Source organism: Boleophthalmus pectinirostris, unplaced genomic scaffold (genome assembly GCF_026225935.1).
Source record: "Boleophthalmus pectinirostris isolate CB_2022bp ecotype Guang Dong unplaced genomic scaffold, ASM2622593v1 HiC_scaffold_5, whole genome shotgun sequence".
In the NCBI taxonomy this organism is placed as follows: Eukaryota; Metazoa; Chordata; class Actinopteri; order Gobiiformes; family Gobiidae; genus Boleophthalmus; species Boleophthalmus pectinirostris.
The window spans coordinates 8,126,108-8,151,790 of NW_026571404.1; the positions used below are offsets into that span (position 1 = coordinate 8,126,108).

Genomic DNA, 25,683 nt, shown 5'->3' on the forward strand with positions numbered 1-25,683 from the left:
ATGATTTGACAAATAAAAAGTATGAGAAAACACATTTGTTTTGTTGAAATAACATTGAAAGTATCAAAAAAAAAAAAAAAAAAACTGAACTTTTGAACAGAATTCAACCAGTGTGATTTTTTTCCCCACCAAATTAAATGGAAATTACAGAATTGTCAAAACTGAACTGTAAAGGTGCGACTTTTCTGGTGGAGGAGCCCATCAGATGTTTTTTCTCCATGGTTTGTCTTGAATGTTTCACAGTATGGCATTAAACCTTTCTATCTACATGGAGACCAAATCAGACCAAGTTTTTTTTTTTTTTTTAAGGTATTTTTGAGCTGTAAAACCATCTGTAAATGAATAAATGTAAAGGTCAGGGACAGTTTTGAGCAGATTTTTCCAAAACCACTGATTCGTCCCAGTTTTATACAAAAAATGTCACACGTGTCCCTATTTTTGACCAATTTGATACCTGCCAATAGTACAGAGAAAAGCTGCTTAAAACTGGCCAAAACACAAAGAAAATGTGACTAAACCAACTCACATCTTAGTCATGACTGGTCTCTGCAGAACAATTTTCCTAAATTACGCACTCATTTTACAAATGTATTATTACCAACCGCCTCAAACCGAGGATGTCCCAGTTCTTTTAGTTTAATGTCATACTGTGGAACATTCCAGACAGAGCAATGATATATGCATAGATAGAGCATTTATTTTGAACCTGCCCAGACTCAGATTCAGACTTTGTCAAACATTTACACAACTTTTTGTCTCATTTTAACCTTTCTTTTAAAGACATGCTGTTTGGTTTTTGCAAATTGCATCACACGAAAAGAAACAAACAATAAACAATAATAAACAATACTATATAATTAACTTTTAATCATCTTGTAAATTGTAAATTGACTATTCGTAAACCCTGCTTCCCAATATTCCTCTCAAAATACAATACTATAAGAAAACCAACATCCAATTCCAAAGTGGTTAAAACCTGGAAAATGATTTGAATTTGTTTTTTATTTTTTTCATTTATTACTTACAATTACTTATAATTACTTTATTTATTTTATTTTATTTTTTGTTGTATTATTTTTTAGTGCATAATTTTAACTAAACTAAAATAAAATAAAATAAATAATAAAAAAATAATAATAATTATAAATTAAATAAAAAAAATTAAAAAAAAAGGTGACAGATCCCCAACCAAAAAGTTATATAATGCACTTTTAAATCAAAAAGAAAATAATAATAATAATTCAAATCCACTTCATCTTCAGCTCGACGTGACTCATCGTTTCACAATTACCGCAGTCGCTGTAAAACGCCAGCGCTCCTCCTCACAAACACTGTTCACCTTGCCTGGGTCACGTCCTCTCTGCTGCCCCTGCTGTCAACAACGTGAAATCAAACAAATCCGGACGCGCTTTAAGCCTCCAGCTAAATCTGTGTGTTTAGAGTTTCCTGTCTGCCGGCGACGCGTGGAGGTGACCGGGGCCAACGTGCTCGCGCTGATGTTAATGCTACGTGTCCCGGGCCAAACATTGACTCTGGGGATAAATAAAAGAGGCGCTCAAGGCACGATTCAATGAGATTTACCAAAGAATAGCGTCAACAACATGGGCTGCGATGGAATGTGGTGATGAATTTATTTTGTATCTGTAAATATGCACACATTATATTAAAGGTGCACTGTGTAACTTTTCCGTTGGGGGTTCAGTGTCGTCTTATTTCTACGGACATGTCATTGCTCTGCTCTGAATGTTCTATAATATGACACTTAACAGATTTGTCTTACGTTTATTTAATTACAGGTGGGTTTAGAGCTGAAAAAATAGAAAAACTTAAAAGCATTCTGACTGTGAGATAGAAACGTTTAATGCCATACTGCGAAACATTTCAGACAAAGCAAGAACAGCTCATCAGTAACAAAATGGATTCAACTTGGAGGCGAAAAACGCAATGTTCCTTTAAACCAGGGGTGTCAAACTCATTTTGGTCCGGGGGCCGTATCCAACCTACTTTGATCCCAAAGGGGCCGGATCAGAAAACTCATGTCATATAAACCCCAAAAATAACAATAAGTTCAAATATTTGTGCAGAGAAACACAAATCTATTACAGAAATCTTTTTTTAATTGATGAACTCTTTCTTTTACAAAATATTATCATCTTATGAACAACTTGAAACTTTAAGAAAAATGCAATTTCAACACAATGTTTTAACATGAACTTGTCTGCAAACAGGAATAAGTCAATTTTTCTTCCTGCACTCGGCTCCACTTTTCTCATTTTGGACATTTTTCTGATGAGGGTGTCACGGTCAACAGTTAAAACGATCGTCCTTTAAGAGAGTTTGGAAAGAGCCAAGTCTTCATTTGTGCTGCTCTGGTGGGAGGGGCCACGTACAGAGACACTGGAGAAGCTGCTGTGATAAACACCACAGAAAATTAACAAGATTTTAATAGAAAATATTATTAAAATATTTTAGTAGAAAATCACCCAAGGGCCACATTAAAGGTCTTGGAGGGCCGGATCTGGCCCCCGGGCCTTATGTTTGACACCTGTGCTTTAATGTATTAAAGGTATTCTGATCCAAGTAAAGTAGTCAAATGCAATTTCCACTAAAGACTAATTTCCAACAATAAAGTGTCCCTTATATTACCTTTAAAATATGTCATCCATCTTGTAAAGTATTTATTAGCACATCTCACATTTAGGCTACATGTACACATAGTTGGGTATGTTGAGAAACAAATATTTCCCTCCGTTTTCCCAAATAACTTTATGCACATACCACTGCTTTCTAAAAAGTTTTCCATTACATCATCTCGCATAAATACGCCATCGAGCGCCGTCATAACTAAGCCTCTGGGCAGCACCTGGATTAGATTCAAACCTGTTGTATTTATTTCATTGCAGTTTTCATTATTACTCAAAAAATACTTTGAAAAACGTGCATTACTGAGTGGGCTCGCCTCTCCACAGATCTGTTAAAGAAGTGGAAATATCGCTGACCTCTGAGCGTCATTCGTCTCTGGTCATGGATATAAAACATCAGGGGTGTGTGCAAATACAAACACATGAAAATTGTTTGCCATTTGCGTGTAAAAGATGGGTACGACGGGAAATGTCTCAGTTTTTAAAAATACCTGTGTACATGTAAACAGGGCCTTAGTAGATCTGCAGGAATAAAATTTAAGGTCATCAGATCTAATCCTGCTTTGATCCGTGTGCACTGCTGTGTCTTTGGGTTGTGTGAGTGTGATTGGTGGGGGTCAGGTGCCAGCGGCTTCTGTCAGTTTACAGAGCAGCACTTTCACAGGTTTATTAAGCTTTAAAACACAATACTACAAAACTAAACTCCAGTTTGTGTGAAGGTGAACATGTACAGTCACGGCGATGGTGAAAGGACAAGCTGGACAGGTAAAGAATGACTTGTATAACCCCATGATTCATTTGCTCCAGGGCACCGGTGGCATCATGAGAAATCTACAACTGAAATGTGTAAAATTCACAAAATATTTTCATGACTAAAATAAAAGTCGCACTGTTTAACCTTTCTGATCGAGGGTCTGCTCACTGCTTGTCTCCATGCTGATGTTATTGCTTTGCATCGGATGTTCCACAGTATGCCAGTACATTTTATTTTTTATTTTATTTATTTCAGACACGAATATTATACAGTCTATAGTTTAGAAGAAAAAGTGGATACAAAAAAAACAAAAAACCATGCAACATCCAAAATAGTTCATAAAGTTAATTAAAAAGTGTTGAGTTTCAGTGCTTTCTCAGAGCAGAGGTTTAACGGGCTGAGCTCATTTGAGGATTGGTCTTGGTTTTCAGCCTCCTCCAGGCGCTGCATAAATGTGTACATTAAATGTCTTAGCGGTGCTTCACACGTGGGGATGTGAGTGTCCACAAACAGCTGAGTGGTGCTGTGCCATTGGGGCACCTGTAAGTGGAAGCCTAAAGGCTTCACTTCAGGCCACAGTGAATCTGTAGAAGGTCCCACATCCATAATTCCACCACAGAGGAACTATGTACAGTGAAGTACAACAGGCTTTTAACAGAGAACTTTTAACATGAGAACACATACTAAATATGTCTTCCATTTATTCATTTACAGGAGTCTTTATTTTTCCAAATTATCACAAAGACATGCATTTTTACTTCTTCACAGATCTAACCTATAACTTGGCCTGGTGATGCCACCTGCTTGTATCCGTGGAATTTTGTTTCCCAAAGACTGGATCATGACCCTCAGGTGGGTCACAAGGAATATTTTTGGGTCGCCTTGTCACAATCTGTATGTAGGTCTGCAGGATACAGTTCTCCACAACATGGATCTGTGACCTGATTTTCATTCTGGATAAACATTTCGTCAGAATATCCTGTCCTCAGTAGGACCGGTGTTTCTCTTCTTATTTCTTTCACTACTACATATATGTGTGAATTGTGATTTTTTGTGCTCACAAACATGAAGACAAACCACAGAAACAGATTTAATGCTGCATCTGATCTGCTGCTGCACTCTCCTCCTGCACTGCCCACCAAAATGAATACAGGTCCACCTATCTCATTAGAAATGTTGAATGTTAAAACATGTTTTGTATAATTTCAAATATTTTTGTAATTATTTAATTGACTATTTTGTTGCAATATTGCTGGTTCAATTGAATGTTGAAAGGAAAAAGAAATGGGCTACATTTAATGTCCAAATAGGCGACTTATGGATCATTTTATTGCTGCTTCAGTTACTGTTTTTCATTGTTTAAAACTTAATACTAAATAATTCTACTTGTTCAGAGACATGATCACTCAGTCACTAATAAAATATCCTCATTAATGTTCAATAATGGTCAAATCCACCTTTATTTTTGTGAATTACGGATAATGTCTATTGACTTGGGTCGTGAGGGTTTGTGACTTTTAAAATATGGGTTTCCAGAAAAAAAGTTTGGAAAATACTGCTGTAGAACATTCCAGGGAATAAAACAACAACAATAACATCTATATAAAGTTAAACAGATGGCACATCAACTATCAGAAAAGTTACATAGTGCACCTTTAAGAAAGAAAATAGAATACTCCAATGTTATTTTGCCAAAGAAGTGATTCAGATTATATCAAAAATCCCTTAAGTGGCCCGTGTGCTTTTAACATTTCATTGCAGTTTATTTTCTCTTTCTACAATACGTTACATTCCTGGTGTGTGACATACTAGAGACCATTGCATTTGTTAAGTCATAACCTTCTCCTATTGGATCATCTGTGTCCCACGACTCCCATTTATAACAAGCACGCTTCTGTCAACACAGCAATTTGGAGATATTCAGAAGGGCGAGGGGTGAAGCTGAACGTTGCATGATTATTTTTATTGGACCAAAACCAACTTCGCTCTCATCAGCTATGGAAACAATGTCTGCAGCTTTGCACATTTGCAGGAGGGAGACTCGAGGTGCCAAAAACAACATCAATTCAACTTGGGGGAGAAATTACCTTAACTACTTGTATAACTGAGGAGTAAGTGGTTTGGGCCAGTCGGGAACACAGCTACACAGTGAGATTTTGGAGCGTTGTTTCCTCATCGAAAATGGGCCTGAAGAGGTTTTAGACGTCACCCATTCATGGTATCTTTTAATTCTACATAAATACACAAAAGCATGACACAAAACTTTACACAACAACTTCACAAACCTGATGCGATGTGCAGTAGTTTTATTAACAAGCTGCATAATGATTGTACCGTGATAGGCTCTGAAAGGGGGGAGCAAATGCGTAAAATGCGTACCGTAAAATACCAAATAATCACCAGGGTGTTTATTTGTTTCAATCACTTAACAGACCAGGCATTTATTTGAGACCAGGCTGCTATTTGGGGCAGGCGATTACTTCAGAAATTCACAAAAATCTTGCTCAGGAAAATTGGGAAAATATGATACTCAAATTCTTTAACGAGTATGACTATAATTTGCAGTTTTTGCGGCACGGCTCGGAGAAGGCGTCGCCGTTATGCGACGGCCTGGCGACTATTTTGCCGACCTTGTGGGCATAATTCTCGCCGCCTCGACCACTGCCTTTCCTCGCCCCTTTGCCACAACTTTCCTCTTACGCCACAGCAGCGACGATGAAACTGAAGTAATATCACCAAAACTTCTAAAAACTGCCTCCATGTCCTGGCCGCTGTGTTGCGCCATCTTTCTTTTTTACATCACTTCGAAAAAAGGATTTCTCGGCATCTCACATCATCTGTTCCGCCGCTTTTCAGTGAAGGTGAGGGTGATCAGGCTCAGCGCAGAGAATAGAGCCTATCCATTCAGTTAACACAAGCAGTCTGGTGAAGGCAGGACTGAGCTGAAGTCAAACTGCTCCTGTGTCGCTGTAAACATCAGGCTCTCTGTGGCGTCGCTGCACTAATCATCATATCTTGGTTAAATAAAGCACAAAAACTGGGAAATGGGAGTTTGAGCAGCCTCCTCAGCAGCAGCCAGAACGTTTATTTGCTGTTTCGGTTATTTATCAAAATATACACCAGCATCCGGCGTTTAAAGGAGACCCGGTGGTTAAATGAAACGCAGCGGCTTTTATTTGGTATTTTTTACGGTAATTGGTTGTTTTCGGCCAATATAACATTTTCAAAACAATAAAAGGTAACATGGTGATTTAGATATTTTATGTGTCAGCAGCTAATACCCCATAAAAGCAAAATAGACCTACCGTATTTTCCGGGCTATTTGGCGCCCTGGATTATAAAAGGCACTGTCATTAAATGGTCTATTTTCGAACTTTTTTCACAACTTTTTTCGCGTCTAATAGCCTGGAAAATACGGTATATAAGTTGCACTGGACTATAAGTCACATCGGGGGCTGGGGGGTTAATTTTTAGAAAATCTTCAGCCTTTCATCCTGAAAGGCAAGTTATAGTAATAATAATAGAATAGAGAACAACAGGCTGGTGTCTGGCATGTTAAAGGTTGTATGGAGGATTTTTTTTTTGTTTCAAATTGTCAGTGAAAGTTTAAAATACCATTACAGAGATGCAGCAGCCTTGTAATTATGATGACCAAAATAAAAAGAATGAAAATCCATCAACTGTGGACGTAGTGAGGCCAGATAAACATCAGCCAATAGAAAACAAGGCTCCCTCATTTTCTATTGGCTGTTAGGCTGTCAATCAAACTCCCTACGTTTCTAGTGTAACTGACTCGCCGGTGCACGGAGATTGCGCAGCGGTTTTTAGAGGCTTTTTCAAACCGTAGCTTCCTCGCAGTTCGCACAAAGTTTGTTGCGATGGCGGACGAGAATCCACGACCAGTTCGCCGCAAAAGAAAGTCAGTTTTTGAGGTCGCTGAAAGAAGAAGAGAAGGGGAAAAGGAGCAAAGACAAACTGAGGTGATTCTTGGAGATCCCTTCCAGCGATTGCACGAATGAAGCAGATGAAAGGTCTAAAAGCTGACGTGTCGGTCGCTGAATTACTAATTACTAATATCTAGACAGGTCACTTCAATGGTAATTCCGAACGTGCACTGGCTGTAAACAAACGTGATTTCTAGAGTAACGAGGCAGGAGGAGGTGTTTCTACTGAGGGAGCTGTGGAGGAGGAAGGTGGTGTCACGCATGCACAACATTTGAAAAAAGGAAAAAAGTCGCTGTCATTTCACTTCTCTTAAAAAATCCTCTATACAACCTTTAATGTAACATATCAACAGTTACAACAAGTTTACCAAACTCTCCATCTCACTCCAAATCACAAAATCCATTGAATTCTTCATTGTTGGTGTCACTTCTGAGCAACTCCGCCAACTCTAGCTAAATCTTGCTTTTAGCCCTCGGTGAGCATTTTTTGTTTTCTTCATTCCAGTTAGAGAATCCTCCACTTTCCGCCAGTCCCTCACAAGTTTCTCGCTCACTCCAAACTTTCTTTCTGCTGCTCAATTACCTTTTTTGGCTGCATATTTCATGACTTGCAGCAGGACAGAGGTTCTTTCTGCAGGAGACATGCACAGTAGAGTGAAGTGACAGTAGTACAGGAGTAACAGTGAGTGCGTATACATGCACACCCAATTAGCCATATCCCGGTTATGTTAGGTTACTGCGTTTACATGCGCACTCACTCATATCGCGTACATGATCAAATGGAGTATCCCGGTTTCTTGACATAATCTTACAAATGCGCAGGCGCAAAAATTAACTTAAATCAATTTCATAAACCAGGAAAAATACAAACCGTGAGCTCCTTTAGCATAAGAAGCTAAGGAGCTACGAGATCTCCCACAATCCACTGTGCAGATTCTTCATTAAAATCTTCTGCATAAATAAACTCAACTTTACAACATATAAACCATAAACACTATAGACACATCAGCCCGTTTGATCAGATAATTCAGCTGTGATCACATTTGTTTATGTTTTACAGAAACGAAACTTAAGACCGTAGGCTAATTAGCATAAACTGTTTTTTCTTTTGGACTAAATGACACGAGTCTGTGGATTATGTGTGTTATTTCTGTGACAGAAGAGGCACTAATGATGGTAAGTGTGTTCCGTGCGTATAGAGTATAGGAGATAGTTCATGTTTTAGCTTTTCAGCGTCACACAAGTGCAGTCATTTCACTCGTTTGGTCACTTTATTTATATTGGTCAATTTATTTATGTCACTACTGTTGTGGTGAAAGGCTGGAAAGTGTCTTTTGGACGCATGCACACTCAACTTTATGTTGCAGTAACCGGGATACTGCGTTTACATGCCACAAGTAACCCGGTTACTATCGGAATAAACCAGCTACAGTAACCCGGTTTCTAATAACCGGGATACTGCCATAACCGGGTTACTGAAACCGGGTTACTGCGTATACATGCACCATCAAGAAACCGGGATACTCAAAAAACCCGATCATAACCGGGTTATTGATGTGCATGTATACGCACTCAGTAGTAGCAGATACTGACACACAAGACTAGAGCGCCGTCCATGAAAAAAAGTGAGACTTATATTCTAAAAAATCTGGTACCTTTTAATGTCATACTGTGGAACATTCCTAGCAAAGCAATAAGATCTCCATGGAGACAAGCCGGTGTCCGACCCTCCCATCAGAAAAGTTCCACAGTGCAGCTCTAAAGTTTGGGGCTGCAGCAGAGAGGACAGAGTAGGTGGTCGATTCAGTGTGTTCTGTTTTGAATGGGCCCGAGCCAAACGCTGGTTATGTAATGAACAAAGAGCGCTCCTCACTTCTGATTGGACAAAGACAAAGCCACCAGTGATTTCTCAGATTCTGGTGAAGGTTGGAAGTTAACAGTTGGCTGGGTTAGACACACAAAAGCATCAGTTGTTGCATAAATAATGTATTCAAATCACACTTGTGGGATGGTTTGTACTGGAACTGATAGATTACTGAAAGTCTGAAATCATTTGGTGTTTTGAGAAGAATTTAATTTCACTTCTAACTAAAAATTACTGTAATAGTCAGTTGTATATTGTTTTTGAATAGCATTTTTAATCGAATAGATCAAAATATGCCAACTAACACAGAGTAATTATGAACACTGGATTGTTGATCAAAGCAACATAAACAATTTGTGATTTCTAATTTATTTATGGAGCAACTTTTTTGTTATAAAACGTCTTTTGGCCAATGTTTTAAGGCAAGGGTGTCAAACTCAAATTCACAGAGGCCAAGATTAAAAACTGGGCCTAAAGCTACGTTCAGACTGCAGGGCTTAAGGCTTAATTCAGATTTTTTTGCGAGGTCGTTCACATTTCCAATTAAATGCGACTTATATGTGATCTCCAGTGTGAAACTTTAAACGACCCAAAAGTGTCCTTCACGTGCACTGGAGACACGACGACGTCAACCGCAGTGAGCGTGCTCTGTGTTTACGGAAGTTGTCCAAACATGGACGCGAGCATTGAGCACCTGGAGATTTTAAAGTTCCTCTCGTACCGGAGCCAGAACATGAACGACTTACTTGTTTTAAGGAGGAGATTGAGAAGGAGAAGGACGAGGTTTTTGGCCGTGGCGTTTTGCGGGACAGCGGCAGCGACGTCCGTTGAAAGAAACGTGTGGAAGAGTGGTGAGTGGTGATGTGCTTCGCTTCAGTAACAAGGAGTTCATTAACAATTTTCACCTACTTCAGCGCAGAATAGTGACGTTTGTGGCTTGTTGGATAACGTGTAGGTGGGATGAATGCACTTTGGCAGTTCAGATTGAAGTCACATGTCAAAAGATCGGATATGTATCAGTTTCAGGAGCACATATCCAAGTGTCCTGGGTCGCATTTGAAAAAATCTGATCTGTGTTGTTCAGACTGTCATTAAAAGATCAGATACAGGTCACATAGGGGCCAAAAAATCGGATTTGGGTCACTTCAGGCTGCAGTCTGAACGCAGCCTTGTGTTGTTGTGGGCCAAACTAAATATTTATTGAAAATTTTCCACAACATCTGCATGTTTTCTCTTCTTTCGAGATATGTAATGTTAAACCTTTTGATATTAAAATAAATGTTTAAGAATAGTTTTGCTTCAACATTGAATCTAAAGCAAGCATAATATAAAATAATAACAACATTTTAAATAAATAATGTCTCTATAGTCTATCTGTAGCTAACGGGCAGCTCTAAAACATATTTGATATGATCTCGCAGGCCAAATATAAGTATATCGTGGGCCAAATTTGGCATCTGAGCCTGAGTCTGACATGTCTGTTTTAGGATATGTATAGTCCAGATAACAATTATTTTAATAAATGGTCATGGTCAACTTTTCTACCTTCCTGGCACTCAAAGGAACCATACCGCCAACCTATGGGTCAGTTGCTGTGACTGCTCAACCAATGTAGTTTTATGTCGAGAATGGGATTTAAACCGCCAAGATTCAGATTAGAGGACAAACACTCAACAAACTGAGCTTCAAACTCAACCCTTAATAGTCGACGATCATTTTAATAGTCAACGTTGTTTCTACTTTAGACATTGGACTCGTTTCAGAGCCAAACTTGTCAGTGCATGTTTCCCACCTCCCAACCAAGAGTCTCAGTTGGATGCAGCAGGAGGGGGTCTTTGAGGATGTTTTAATGTTCCACAGTTCTGGCGTTAAAGTGATCTCTTTCCACGGAGACAATTTGATGCCACTAGGCTAAGTTACTGGCAAGCATTGCCTGGGCGCTCTTTACACCAACCGCTGGATTTAAGAAACTCCTCCTAAGCACCGCAAATTTCTTATCTCTACGACAGCTAGGACTGTGCCGTACACTCTGCACAAAGTTTGGAGACACGGGGGAAAAAAGTGACACTTGTGGAGAGGAGCAGAAATAAAGAGAATTTGAGTTTGGAAATCATCAGAAAATCCACGTATATAAAAGAGTAACCTTCAGATTTGTGCATTGAAACCGAGGGTAGCCAAAACATGGAGAAGGGCTGCTTATTCTACTTATTATTCCCTACAAGATTATACATTTAAAACTTGTGCACTTTTCCAGTGCAGCGCTGAGCATAAACTTCTATAGAACACAGTCTGTGGCTGTAACCCAACACAGAGAGAATGAAATAACGAGCGAACCTGAGAGAAAAACTCTTCCTCGCACGGAGCATTGGAGGCTCTGGTTTAATGAAGCACTGGGACTAAACGCAGCTTCAACACTTTTACTTTTGTCTTTATGCACCAAAGTGGCCTGAATCTGCACGCGACATGAAGCCACCTGATGCGAATCCAAAACATTCCAAGGAATATTCACAAAATTCCTACGCAGTTCTTTATAAATCAGGCCCCTGGTCAGCTGAAAGGCGAGTTCACTCACAGGAAGAGTTTACATATCCTTCATCAATAAAACTCCTATAATGCAAGATAGGTAAATAAGTTTCAGGCAACAGTGCACCTTTAAGGAAGTACTATATATTAATTGAATAAATATAGTACATTACATTAAAGTACAATAAAAAAAACTACTTCCAAAACAGGTCCTATATTACACATGTATGAGTAACACTTTATTATTAGGTTACTTACACTGAAACAAATCACTATATCACTGTATCGGGAACAATTTGCATCCAGACACGTTGTTTCTGTGTCCGGAAGCCTTCTCTATCCACACAGCTTTGAGCATATTTGTTTACATTTTACAGAAACAAAACTTGAAATCACATGGCTACTTTGCATAAAAAAATAGCTTGCTCCTTGTGCCCTGAAGTGGTCAGCTTCTGTCGGATTAAAAAGGACATGACGCAGTGGAATATTTGTGTTCTGTCTGTGACAGAGGGGTTTTCTGCTAAAGGTGAGTCTGTTCTGTGCAAGTAATTCTGGCTACACTGTTTCCTGTTTGTCTATGGTTTGTTTTCCGCAAAAGCCTCACATGACCGATGTCACGAACCCAGCAAATCAGGAAGGCGCAAATCACATTGATGTGATTCAGTAAGGACACAACTATAGCTCCTACATCAGTGTATCAGCGTTTTCAGGCGTTCACACAGTGCTGGATCAGATCCGTACTCACATGAATTCGTGGGAGCTGGCGGCACCAGATCTCTGGAGCCGTTTTCCATCGGATTAGTGTGGACGAACACTGCATCTACAACGAAAACGACTCGAATACGTACTAGTGTGGACGGGGCCTTAGTCTGTCTACATCTTCAAAGTTCAAAATGCTGTGTTCCTCCTTGTGATGTCATGAAGTTGTACATTTCAAGTTAACAGATGCATTTTACCTTTTGTTTAGTAGAGACTGGCAATTCCATGCTTGAAATCATCCAAATGATTCTAGTGAAGGAGTACAAAAACACACTTCCTGTATTATCACTTCACGTGACATCACAAGGTGATACAAGTGTTTTCTGTTTGAGAGAAGAACACAGCCTAAATATTCAGGGTTTGTGTGTTAAATATGTGTGAATGAAACAAAACACAACTCCAGGTCTGTTTTTTGATGAAGAAACATTATAACTTAGATCAGAAAACCCGGCCTTTCAGTGAACACAACAAAACACTTTTTTTTCTAAAGCCCATCACATATTATGAGCACTGCAGCGTTGCCTTGATAACGATTCCTTCATCAACTTTATGCATTTCACCTCAGCTCAGGGCCAGCCTACACTCCACTCATTCTATTGTTTTGATGTTATAGACTTCACCGTCCTCAACTTTTCATCTGAGCGCAGACCTTGATCCAAAAGTGAAAGGCAAAGTTAACAACCACTGATTTATAGCTAGTGCAAATAAAAATGCCAAAAGAAAATAAATGTGGACGCTACCACATCTTTCTCTGCTTGTAAACCAATTATTCTGACAGTCTGCTAACTACAAGAAGCAATACTGTGTCAAAACAGTGTTATGATAAATACTGACAGACTAGAGTAGCCAAGGATTGTACTCAAGTAAAAGTACCACTGCTTCAAAATAATATTGCTCAAGAAGAAGCATAAGATATTGGTCCAAGAATTATCCATGCAAGTGTAAAAAAACTGTATTTGGAGTAACTTTAACATATAAATTGTGAGAGAAACTTTGTAGTTAATCTGATTTTTTTTTTTTTTTGGACTCAAGTAAAACTACCATTACTTCTATTATTGAAGTAGAAGTACAAGATATTGCTTCAAGAAATACTCATGCTTAACTATGAAGTATAAATTGTGAGAGAAACTGTGTAGTTCATCTGATTTTTTTTAATTTTTGGGCTCAAGTAAAAGTACAATTACTTCTATTATTCAAGTAGAAGTAGAAGATATTGGTCCAAGAAATATACATGCAAGTGTAAAAGTATTTGGGGAAACTATAAAGTATAAATTGTGAGAGTAACTGTGTAGCTGTAAAATCTAATTTAACATTTTTGGGCTCAGGTAAAAGTACAATTACTTGTTAATTACAAAGTACAAGATATTGTTCCAAGAATTACCCATGCAAGTGTAAAAAAGTATTAATTGTGAGAGTAACTGTAATTGTAACATCTGATTTCAAATTTTTAGACTCAAGTAAAAGTACAATTACTTTTATTATTGAAGTAGACGTACAAGATACTGGTCCAAGAAATACCCTTGCAAGTCTAAGAGTACTTGAGGAAACTATAAAGTATAAAATGTCAGAGTAACCGTGTAGCCCTAACATCCAATTTTCAATTTTTGGACTCAAGTAAAAGTACCTTTACTTCTATTATTGAAGTAGAAGTACAAGATATTGGTCTAAGAATTACCCATGCATGTGTAAAAGTATTTGGAGAAACTTTAAAGTATAAATCGTGAAAGAAACTGAAGTGGTAACATCTGACTTTCAATTTTTGGGCTCAAGCAAAAGTACAATTACGTGTTAAGGTAATGATCCAAGAATTACCCATTGCGAGTGTAAAAAAGTATCTGAAGAAACTATAAAGTATAAATTGTGCGTGTAACTATGAAGTCATAGCATCTGATTTTCAGTTTTTAGGCTCAAGTAAAAGTACAATTACTTCTGTTATTGAAATAGAAGTACAAAATAATGGTACAAGAATTACCCATGCAAGTGTTAAAAATATTTAGGGAAACTATAAAGTATCAATTGTGAGATTAACTATGTAGTTCTAACATCAGATTTTTGGGCTCAAGTAAAACCACAATTACTTCTATTATTCAAGTAGAAGTACAGAATACTGGTCCAAGAATTACCCATACAAGTGAAAAAAGTATTTGGGGAAACTTTGAAGTATAAATTGTGAGAGGAACTATGAAGTTGTAACATCTAATTTTCAGTTTGTGGACTCAAGTAAAAATACAGTTACTTCTATTATTCAAGTAGAAGGACAAGATACTGGTCCAAGAAATGCCCATGCAAGTGTATTTGGAGAAACTATAAAGTATAAATTGTGAGAGTACATGTCTTAACACAAGGGCGTCCAAACTTTATTCATCAAGGGCCACATATGTAAACACAGACGAAGCAGAGGGCCTGATCGAGGGCCGTAGACTGGTGCTCAATACAGTGAATAATTGAAATATGTGCATGTTTAACACGTTAGAATGAGCCACCAGTCTTTATTCATGCAAAGATCCTTAAAACCACACACTATATATTAAATATTGGCTTTATCAAGGTAGATTTTCCAAAAACTTGCAGTAAAAAGTAAATTTTTAATTGATGCACGGTAATTTGGGCCAATTCACCTGGAAGCCTGAGCGCCAAGAAAAAATTGTCTGAGGGCTGAATTTGGCCCATAGTTTGGACATACCTGCCTTAACATCTAATTTTCAATTTTGAGGCTCAAGTAAAAGTACAAAATACTGATTGAAGTGTCTAGCTGTTATTTTCAATTTGAAGAACATCAAATAATGCACAGATTCTGGCATTTCTCAAGCAATAAAAAGGACAAAAATATCTGAGCGTATGGTATAACAACATAAAGATATTGTCAGACTTTTTTTTTTTTTTATATATAAATAGTGACGAGTGAAAGTATAGTGCTCAAAAACTTCTCCAAGTGCTGCAATTTAATCAAAATGTTAGTCACGAAAATGTAACTGAATAAACGAGCACAACCCACAGACAAATTCTGACTGAGTGAAGTAATAGGAAAGGTACACCCAGTAGCAAGAGCCGAGGTTGCCAGATAAACCATACAATAACCAGTGATGCAGACATGTTGACAGATGGGAGCATATTTCTGTCAACGCTCCATCAATATTTATGTTTGAGGCCGAGGCGAGGGCTGCAGTTAAACTAATCAACAGCCTGTGTGCTCCTGTCTCACTCGGGTTGCCAGGGCGTTACATCAAAAACATCTGGAAGACTGGGAGACATTTTAATAAAAGATGCAACAAGGAGTTTGGATGAGTCTACAATAAAGGGACAAAGCTGAGGTCTAATTAGTGCGTCTAGACCGAGAAAGAGTTTGAGAAATTACAAGATCTTTGAAAAGTAGAAGGTTCGATTCTCGGGGTTTTCTGTGTGGAGTTTGCTGGTCCTTCAATCAAACTAAAACATGACCAGTAGGTAAAAATAAACCAGCAAAAGTAGTTCTGACCAAGATCTGGAGATGGGTCCTTGGTCACTGCAGAGAGATGACCCAGAGACATTTAAGGATGGGTCAAATGAACATGATACATTTCCTCACAGGGACAATAATTACAGCAAGCTTTTAGTCATATTAAAATGTTATTACCGCATCAAAAATATACCTAGAGTTGATTGTTTCATTCACACATGATTGAGAAATTCTTTATTATTTCTCTCAAAAGTTCAAAATGCTTTATTGCACCTTGTGATGTCATGAAGCGATAGTTTTCAAGTTAACAGCTCCTTTTTACCTTTAGTTCAGTAGAGATTGACAATTCCAGGGCCAAAAATATTCAAATTACTGTAGTTTTCAGACTATAACTCGTTTCGGAGTATAAGTCGCACCAGCCAAAAAATGCGTAATGAAGAAGAAAGAAACATATATAAATTGTGCTGGACTATAAGTCACACTTTTTGGGGGAAATTTATTTTATAAAATCAGAGACCAGGAATCGACATTTAATCTTGAAAGGCAAGTTATAGTAATAACAATAGAAGAGAGAACAGGCTGTTAACATCACATATGAACAGTTCTTCAGATAAATATAACATAAAAAAACAGAACAGAACAAGTTTACCAAACTCTCCATCTCACTCCAAATCACTAAATCCACTGAATTCTTCATCCTCAGTGTCACTTCTGAGCAACTCTGCGACCTCCAGAGGTAAACAGAGCGTCACTTCCTCTTCTGTGTAGCTGTCGTCAGACTCAGCATCAGTTCCAGTTAGAATTATTCCGGACTTTCTGAATCCCGACAGGATGGTTTCAGTGTCACTGAAGTCCAGGCTTTGTCGATCCATGAAATGACTTCCAGGAAAGTTGCATGGTGCATCCTCCCGGTGTCACAAATTTCTCGCTCACTCCACACACCATGAAAAAAAGGTGAGACCGAAAAAAGTGGGTCCAAAAATATGGTATTCAAGTGAAGGTGCAAGGAGTTTAAAAACACAGTGGAGTGCTTCCTATTACCACATAGCGCAAGACAGCGTTTTTAGTTTGAGAGAAAAACTCAGTCTGAATATGCAGGATTTGTGTGTTAAACATGTGTGAATGAAACAAAACACGACTCCAGGTCTGTTTTTGATAAGGAAACATTATAGTGTGAACCACCATCTTACTGTTTTGTTCCATGGTGGCTCTTTTACGGAAGCCGAGAGGGTCACAACAAACGCAAACGCCGCAACAAATACAAATGCGACAACACAACAAAAAGCCACAACACACCAAAAAAAGTCACAACGGAAATGACCGCGGGACTCTATTTAAATGCAAACGCCACAACACAATAAAAAGCCACAACACATTAAAAAGCCACAACACATTAAAAAGCCACAAGGGAAGTGACCGCGGGACTCTATTTTCTGACGGACCGATCAAGCGGCAAGTGAAGAAGAAGAACTACAACATGAAACGAATAATAATAAAACAATAAATTACTTTTACTTACGTTTCCAACTTCTCCGTTCCTTTACTTTTCACGTTGTAGTTCTTCTTCTTCACTTGCTGCTCGATCGGTCCGTCGGAAAATAGAGTCCCGCGGTCACTTCGGTTGTGGCTTTTTAATGTGTTCTGGCTTTTTAATGTGTTGCGGCATTTGCGTTTGTGTTGTAGCGTTTGTATTTGTTGCGGCGTTTGCATTAAAATAGAGTCCCGCGGTCATTTCCCGTTGTGGCTTTTTGTTGTGTTGTCGCATTTGTATTTGTTGCGGCGTTTGCCGTGACCCCTCTCGGCTTGCGTACTCTTTTGTATACTTTTTTATATCGATTCATCCACTGCATTTCAATAGACAGTTTGCACACTTACAACAAACATGGAGGATTTAACCAATATGTTTACATTCAGTTTAAAGCTCTATTTTACAGACTCAAATTACCTCAGCCGTTCTCTGCTGCTGTGACCTCTACCTCCAATTAGAAGGTCAGTCAGTCAGGGAAAAATATGGATACTAACTACAGAAAAGGCCATTATCGTTCTACTTTTAAGGACTATTGCATCAGACCTCGATGCTGAACCATGTCGCATTTAATACAGAGGTTTAAGTCCACAGTGTCAAGATCGTGGACACTCCTGCTTTTTGTATGTGGGTCTGTGTCAGTGGACAGACGTACGTGGACAGACCCAGGACAGAGATAGAGAAGCAGGTGGGGGGGCGGAGGGGCGAGGGGGGGGGGTCTCCAGAGAGCGGCCGTGCTGATTGGTCAGAGGCTCTGGCACCGGGCCAAGCCAATTGAGGCCGTCCTCTCGGCTCCTTATCAAGGACACATCACAAAAGGGAAATCAGGCCGAGGTGCAAACAGAGACAATATACAACATCAGCATAAGACCACACGCGGGTTATCTGGAGCTATTCACCGGGAAGCACAGCCGCAACGTTTAACATCGCTAAATATTTACATCAATCAACGAGAAGTGCTTCAGACGACAACAACACCAACTCAAATATTGTGTAGCCTGGCAGGAGTGAGGAGGAGATACCAGGATGTAAATAAAGACAACTGAGAGTGCTGATGATGTGCATTTGTGTCCACCTGATTTGAGAGATTTTGATGAAAATTAATGCATCCTTTTCAGAAGGTTCGATTCTCGGGGTTTGCTGTGTGGAGTTTGCATGTCTAGACTGTTTCATCAGTCGGTTTCACTTCATGGAAACTGTCTGACCTCACAGCATTAGGATTTGTTCGCTTGACAGTAGGCGGGTACTTTTTTATTTTTTTATTTAACCAATCGCTGCTATTTGGTCGTGATGTATGTAATGCGCCAAATCCCATAGGAAGAAGGGCGATAATGTCTTTCCCCTTGATAAAATTCACCAAACATTCTCTTTGTTTCGGCTTTAAATCCTTGATCTTGGGAATCGTTGACAACATACAAATTATGGCTTCGTCTACATCCATCTCGACCGTTTACTGTTGTGCTGTACCACAAAAGGGACCCAGACAGACACTTGAGTTTGACATCATGGCTTCACAGCTCTTCTCTGATTGGCCGGTGCGTGGTCTATAACTTCTGGGGTTCTTGCAAACCGTCTAGTGTATTCCGTTTCCTGATCTAGTTACTAGAGGGAAATGAAATTGAGCAGAGGCACTAGGTGGCGCCAGCCTGGCTATACATGTTCTTCCATCAACCCAAAACATGCACAGTAGGTAGTAGTAGATGTGGGTCCTTGCTCACTGCAGAGAGATGACCCAGGGACATTTAAGGATGGGTCAAAATGAACACCACAAATTTCCTCACAGGGACAATAACATGTACGCTGACCTTAACCTATGGAGATACTAAATACTTAAAGATCCTGTATTACATGAAATTGACTGTAGCGAGCTTTTAGTCATATTAGAATGTTATTACTTCATCAAAAACATACCTAGAGTTGTTTTGTTTCATTCACATATGATTGAGAAATTATATTAAATTTATTATTTCTCTCAAAAGCTCAAAATGCTCTGTTGCACCTTGTGATGTCATGAAGCAGTTCAGTAGAGATTGGCAATTCCAGAGCTGAAAATATTGAAATTATTCTAGTGAAGGTGTATAAAGTTTCATTACATCCTTTTCAGAATTTTGAATACAAAAAAATAGTTTCCAACATTTTTTTTTATATTGAAGGGTTGCTGGTTTAACTCTTTAACTCTTGACTTCCAACTTTAAATGAACTGTCTGAAATTAATTGTGTGTATAGTGAGTGTATAATGAGTGTGTTTTATCTTTAGTGAGTGTGCTGGTTTTATGTTCTTTTGTGTGATTGTTGCTGTACTTTTACCTGTCCTGTTGATGAAGATGGAAATTAGCAACTCTGACTATAATCTTTACATATTTACATATTATTTTAAATGTTCATTAGTATGTGCTGCCCCTTTACAAATAAAGAAATAAGAAGAAAAGGTATGCCATGTCTGTTGGATTTTACTTAAAGTATGTAAAGTATGTGACTTTTTAACCACAAAATCAGACTACTGTAATAGGGAATGTTCCTTTGTCTGTTCTTCCACAATTCTCGATGGAGAATGCTGTGAAGTATGACGTTAACTTTGTGTTTAATGTCACCTCCAGAAAGTTCAACACCTTTAGCATTTCAGTTGTGTTAGAGATGCACGGATCCATCTTTTTCAGCTCCGATACAGATTATAATACTATGGCTTTAAGTATCTAGCCCAGGGGTCGGCAACCCAAAATGTTCAAAGAGCCATATTGGCCCAAAAAAACAAAAAACATACCTGCCTGGAGCCGCAAAAAATTAAAAGCCTTATATAAGCCCAATATGAAGACAACATAGGCTGTCAGTGTATTAGCTATATAAACCTACTATTAAAATGACTAAGTAGGCTACAAATACAAAATGAGCATTCATGATTACACAAACCCCTTTTGCGACCCTCTCATACTCGGTGCGCCGTCTGTAGACCGACGTTTACATGTTGCTTTGACGACGATGATGGAAGTATTCAGAGCAGCAGTCGCATTTCTTCTGATCGTGCATAGGAGCATTCATAAAACAGCAGCATGTAGAACTTTCTACGCAACATCAGCCCAGAGCAGAAGCTCTGAGCTCGGGCAGCAGCGCAAAATACACGGGAGCAGTCAGCGCGCAGCTCCTCAAGACGAGGCTGGGGGTCCAGTGTTGGTCAGATTGTCTGGAGGTTTCGTCCTCCGTGTCCTGGTTCCAGACGGGGGCGAGCAAGACCAGCGTGCAAAGGACTGGGTCCGAGCGGTTCCGCGTCGTCCTCTGTGCGCTGGTTCTGTGCGGGAAAAGCGAGAATGCGCTGTGGACCACAGGTCCGGGCGGGCTGCTCCGGTCCTCCACGCTCGACCGCGGCCTGGTTCCGAGGTGGTGCAAAGCATCCGGACAGAAGCATGAATCCAGTTTGGTTCATTATATGTTGTTCTGAGCGTCCGTCTGCGCACGTGTTTTTTTTTTTTTTTTTTCGGGGAAAACGCTTCTCAGGTGGAGGCACCGGACACCACCCCCGCTTCAGCTCATCTGTTTGTTCTGCTGAAACACATTTCCTATGTTTGCGTTTGCACACACAGCTGATGGATCAGATCCATGACCAGAGATGAACGAGGGTTTTACCCCTAAAGAAACCATATTAAAACAACAACAAAAAAATCATTCCTTTTCCATTTTCACTCATTTTTGAAAAAGCTCCAGGGAGCCACTAGGGGAGTGCTAAAGAGCCGCATGCGGCTCCGGAGCCGACTTAATTTAATTAATTTCTCTGTTATTTTCTTAATTTCTCTCCAGTGACTAGGTCAGGAATCAGAATACACTAGACAGTTTGCAAGAACCCCGGAAGTTGTAGACCGCGCAACGGCCAATCAGTGAAGAGCTGAACCAACCCGAGTTGCGATAGCAGACTGCATACACTATCCTCCTTTGGACCTTTGTCAGATACAAACTTTGCTGTTGTGCCAGCAATTACTTGGACACCACTGAGCGTTCCGGCGCATTACATACATCACGACCAAATTACAACAATTGGTTAGATTAAAAAAACAAGCGAACGAATCCTAATGCTGCGAGGTCAGACGGTTTCCATGAAGTGAAATCTGCTGATGAATCAGGCTATAAAGTATCTGCCAATACTCGATATCAACCGATACCACTGCAGAGACTGAAAAAACTGCATTTCCTTTAAACTAAAATAAAATAAGACAAAACTGACCCAAATGTGTTACTGAGCTGTTATTTAAACCACAAGTAACTACAGAACACCTTTGAGTACATAAAACTTAAAACACTATGAGACTTTCTTGGCCAAATACAAAAAGTAAATAGTCATATTACATCAAAATATATCGCCAACCGAACAGAGCGGGAACAAATATTAATTCACACATTTTAAGGAGCTATTTCATATTTGCATTTCTCTCGTTTAATCTTCTTTCATCTAAGCACGGTAAATCCAGAAAGGAAGTCAAACACGGAACATGAATTCATTATGTGTACGGTAAACAATCATTATTCTTAACGTACACAACATAGTGAAGTATCTTGTAGTTTATAAAATCGGATTACGTACACCATAAGCTTTCTGGAGGAGTACACCCAGCGTGGTCACTTGTCTTCACTAACGCCGTGACTGCGCCATCCCAATTACCATATGTTGTACACTGGTCACACGCACCACTCTGCATCTGATTAAAATTCATCCTGCTGCTGATTTGCATGTCTTATTGACTTATTCTGCTTGGCTGCGCTCGTGTACGTCCCTAAAGGTTTGTGTCAGGGGCTAATCAGCTCGCAGCGCCTATAGCCCAAAGCAGTGGATCGCCAACTTTCACACCAAACACTACGGCAATCTGCCTTTAGATACAAATATAATTGCGTGATGAAAATAGTTTGGAGAAATGAAGCTGTGAAATTGTTAAAATTGGATTAACAGAAATATGAAGTGTAAAGTAGTGAAGGGAAAGCAAGAAAGAAACCAAGACTGGACAAAGATTGAACTCAAACAAATTGAGATAAAGTGTTACATAACAAAGGATTTAAACAAGATTATTAAAGGTGCACTGTGTATTTTCTTGTAAAGGGTCTGCCACATGTCGTCTTGGGCCCTGTCCACACTAGTACATATTCAGGTCATTTTCGTTGTGGATGCAGTGTTCGTCCACACTAATCCGACTCCAGAGACTGAATGATCTGGTGCCGCCAGCTCCCACGAATTCATCTGAGTACAGATCTGATCCAGCACCGTGTGGACGCCTGAAAACGCTGATACGCTGATGTACTTCTATGCGCCACAAAGTAATTCACCGCCAAAACGCTAAGAGGCTAGAATATATACGGCCTTTGTGTACGACCTGCAGATGTATAATCTCTGAAAAGTTCAACATGAACCATCTCCAACACGATAGAAGCACAGAACAGAATCACCATCAGCAGATCACCCCTCTGTCACAGAAAAAGCACATATAATCCACTGAGTCGTGTCCTTTAGTCCAACAGAAGCTGAAGCGCATCAGTGCACAAGGAGCTGTTTTTTTTAAGCACTCAGTTTATGCAAATTAGTCATGCGGTTTTAAGTTTCATTTCTGTAAAACGTAAACACAGGGTGACCAAACGTCCGTTTTTCCCCGGACGTGTCCGTTTTTCACGTCCTGTCCTGGCTGTTCGTTTTTTTTTTTTTTTTTTTAATAAAGTGATACAAATGTCCGGGTTTTCATTACCTTTCATTGGGCCATTAAACAACAACAACAACAGTCAACAGTCTGCAACGTGCCGAAGCGCAAATGTGCATTTCAACCATGACTTGTACAAGACAATCCCCACTTTCTATCCCGTTCGAGACAAATGGGAGGTCATGTGCACAGCGTACAAAGCAGTGCATATGTTTCGGTATGTTTCGTATATGCCAGGGACCTCAAAGCTCACCAGGACACCGAAAAACATTAAAAAGCTTTGCCAGGTGAGAGTAACTCAGTGTCGACGATGAGGCCCCACCTCCCACCCCCCGTACAGTGTCCTGATTTTGACAAACGCAAATATAGTCACCCTACGTAAATAAATATGCGCATAGCTGTGTGAATAGGGAAGGCTTGCGGACACAGAAATGACGTGTCCGGAAGCAGACTGTTATTTCTTCTTGCATTCTGCACTAAAATGGAGCAAAAGATCATGGTCTATGTAGTTCCCTCTGTCTTTTTTTAGCTATCGCTGCACCAAAACTCTTAATTTAAGCGAAGAGACTTGTAATTTGATTTATTGTGATGGTCCACGATATTATTGTGAGAACTTTGACGATACGATATCACGGTATTTAAGTTATTGTTACATCCCTAGTAAATATAGTTGTCTACTCATTTATATTGTGTGCATTGCTGGGATCAAAATGCAAAGTACTCACATACACTTTACTATTTAATGTTCCATCATGAGTGTGTGGGCTGACCTGGTGATGAGGCTGCAGTCGTGGATGACGCTCTCCTCCACGCTCACGCCCCTCTCCTCGTGGGTGCTCACCGGGTGCCCGTTGTGGCTCCAGCGCAGCTCCATGTGTGGGTGCAAGTAGGACACGGTGCACTGGAGGGGCAGCCGGTCCCCCTGGAACACCAGCTGTCTCTGGGAGGGGATGAGCTGGAAGAGGGGCAGCTCCAGGGCGCCATCTACGGGACAGGAAGAGAAAGAAACAAATGTAATGTTGATAATTGTAAAGATGTTCAACAAAAGACTTGATATATTGTAGGCGTATGGTGATTACTAGGGATGTAACGATATCCAAATCTCTCTGTACAGTATTTTCATGATCTCCATCTCACAGTATGATATTTATTGTGATATTTTGTGGAGGTTAACAAAGTTGTTAATATGCTACTTTTTCCTCTCAAAATGCCAAAGAACCAAGATTTAAAATTGCTTAAGAAGTTATTTCTTTGTGTAGTCTGCACTGAAATGGAGCAAAGGATCATGGTCTATGTAGTCCCCTCTGTTTTTTTAGCTATTGCTGCACCATAACAATGAATTTAAGCAGATAAACGTGTAATTTGATATATTGTGAGACTTTAGATGAAACAATATCACGGTATTTTGGTTATTATTACATCCCTAGTGGTTACACTTGTAAAAGATACATGAATATATTACGCAAGTCACACAACATGTAAAAACTGAAAACAACATGAATGTGTGAATTAGAAAATGTAGTATAAAGACTCACTCTTAAAACCGCCACACACTACAGGATTTTTCAGTCTTAAACAATTTTTAAATGTGCGACAAACAGTGCACACTACAGACACGAGGAGAATTTTATGAGACTTAAAATCTCCGATCGCAAAGACGGCAGTGTTCAAAGATCGTAGTTCTGATTCTAGTTTAGATACAAGTTAAAACTGTGTTATTATTATTTATGAAATGTGGTGCAATACTTCAGATACGTGATTTTTAGCACACAGAAGGTTGGTGATAAAGTTCACAGGAAGTAGAGTCACTATTGCTAATCTGCAGCTTCACCTCGATCCGTGCGCTGTGTGTGGATGTAAACAGACACATGTGAGGAACTACTCTCACCTTTTTACTTTTCAAGAACAACTCAAACTGGATCAGGATGAGGACAAATTTTGTGGATAATATGGATGAGATGCTGCACTTTAAATGTACCACTTTACGAGAGGTGAGTAATAAAATCTTCTCATTATTTTTGGTATTTCCTGAGTTTGTATCTTGCATCTCTGTGTCCATCACTACATCTGCCCCTGATGCTCGGTTTTATTGGCTGTTACCGTGGTTTGGTGGTTACGATCTGACAGAGCCGCTCAGAGTGACACTGAAACCACATACACGAGGACCGCAGTGGCGTAAAAATCGCAAACGAGGTCACAAAGTTCTGATAAATCGGGTCAGGACATTAGTCTGACAGCCCAATAGTCCAGGACTAAACATGTCATTAGCGAATAATAATATGTTCATTATAAATATGTTCATATCACAACTGCAGAGCTGATCACCAGGACTAAACCAGGACTAAACCAGGACTAAACCAGGACTAAACCAGGACTACACCAGGACTACACCAGGACAACACCAGGACTACACCAGGACTACACCAGGACTACACCAGGACAACACCAGGACTACACCAGGACTAAACCAGGACAACACCAGGACTAAACCAGGACTACACCAGGACTACACCAGGACTACACCAGGACTACACCAGGACTACACCAGGACTACACCAGGACTAAACCAG

The 25,683-nt window shown here is 39.5% G+C and overlaps 1 protein-coding gene across 1 annotated transcript in view; it reads right to left on the bottom strand.

The window, feature by feature from the left end:
• LOC110175781 (adhesion G protein-coupled receptor A3) overlaps nucleotides 1–25,683 on the bottom strand; it is an 820,856-nt gene that overhangs the window by 610,148 nt on the left and 185,025 nt on the right. Inside the window, exon 7 of the mRNA XM_055162785.1 lies at nucleotides 23,884–24,097. Coding sequence (XP_055018760.1) covers nucleotides 23,884–24,097 — 214 coding nt within the window. The remainder of the gene's footprint in view (nucleotides 1–23,883; nucleotides 24,098–25,683) is intronic.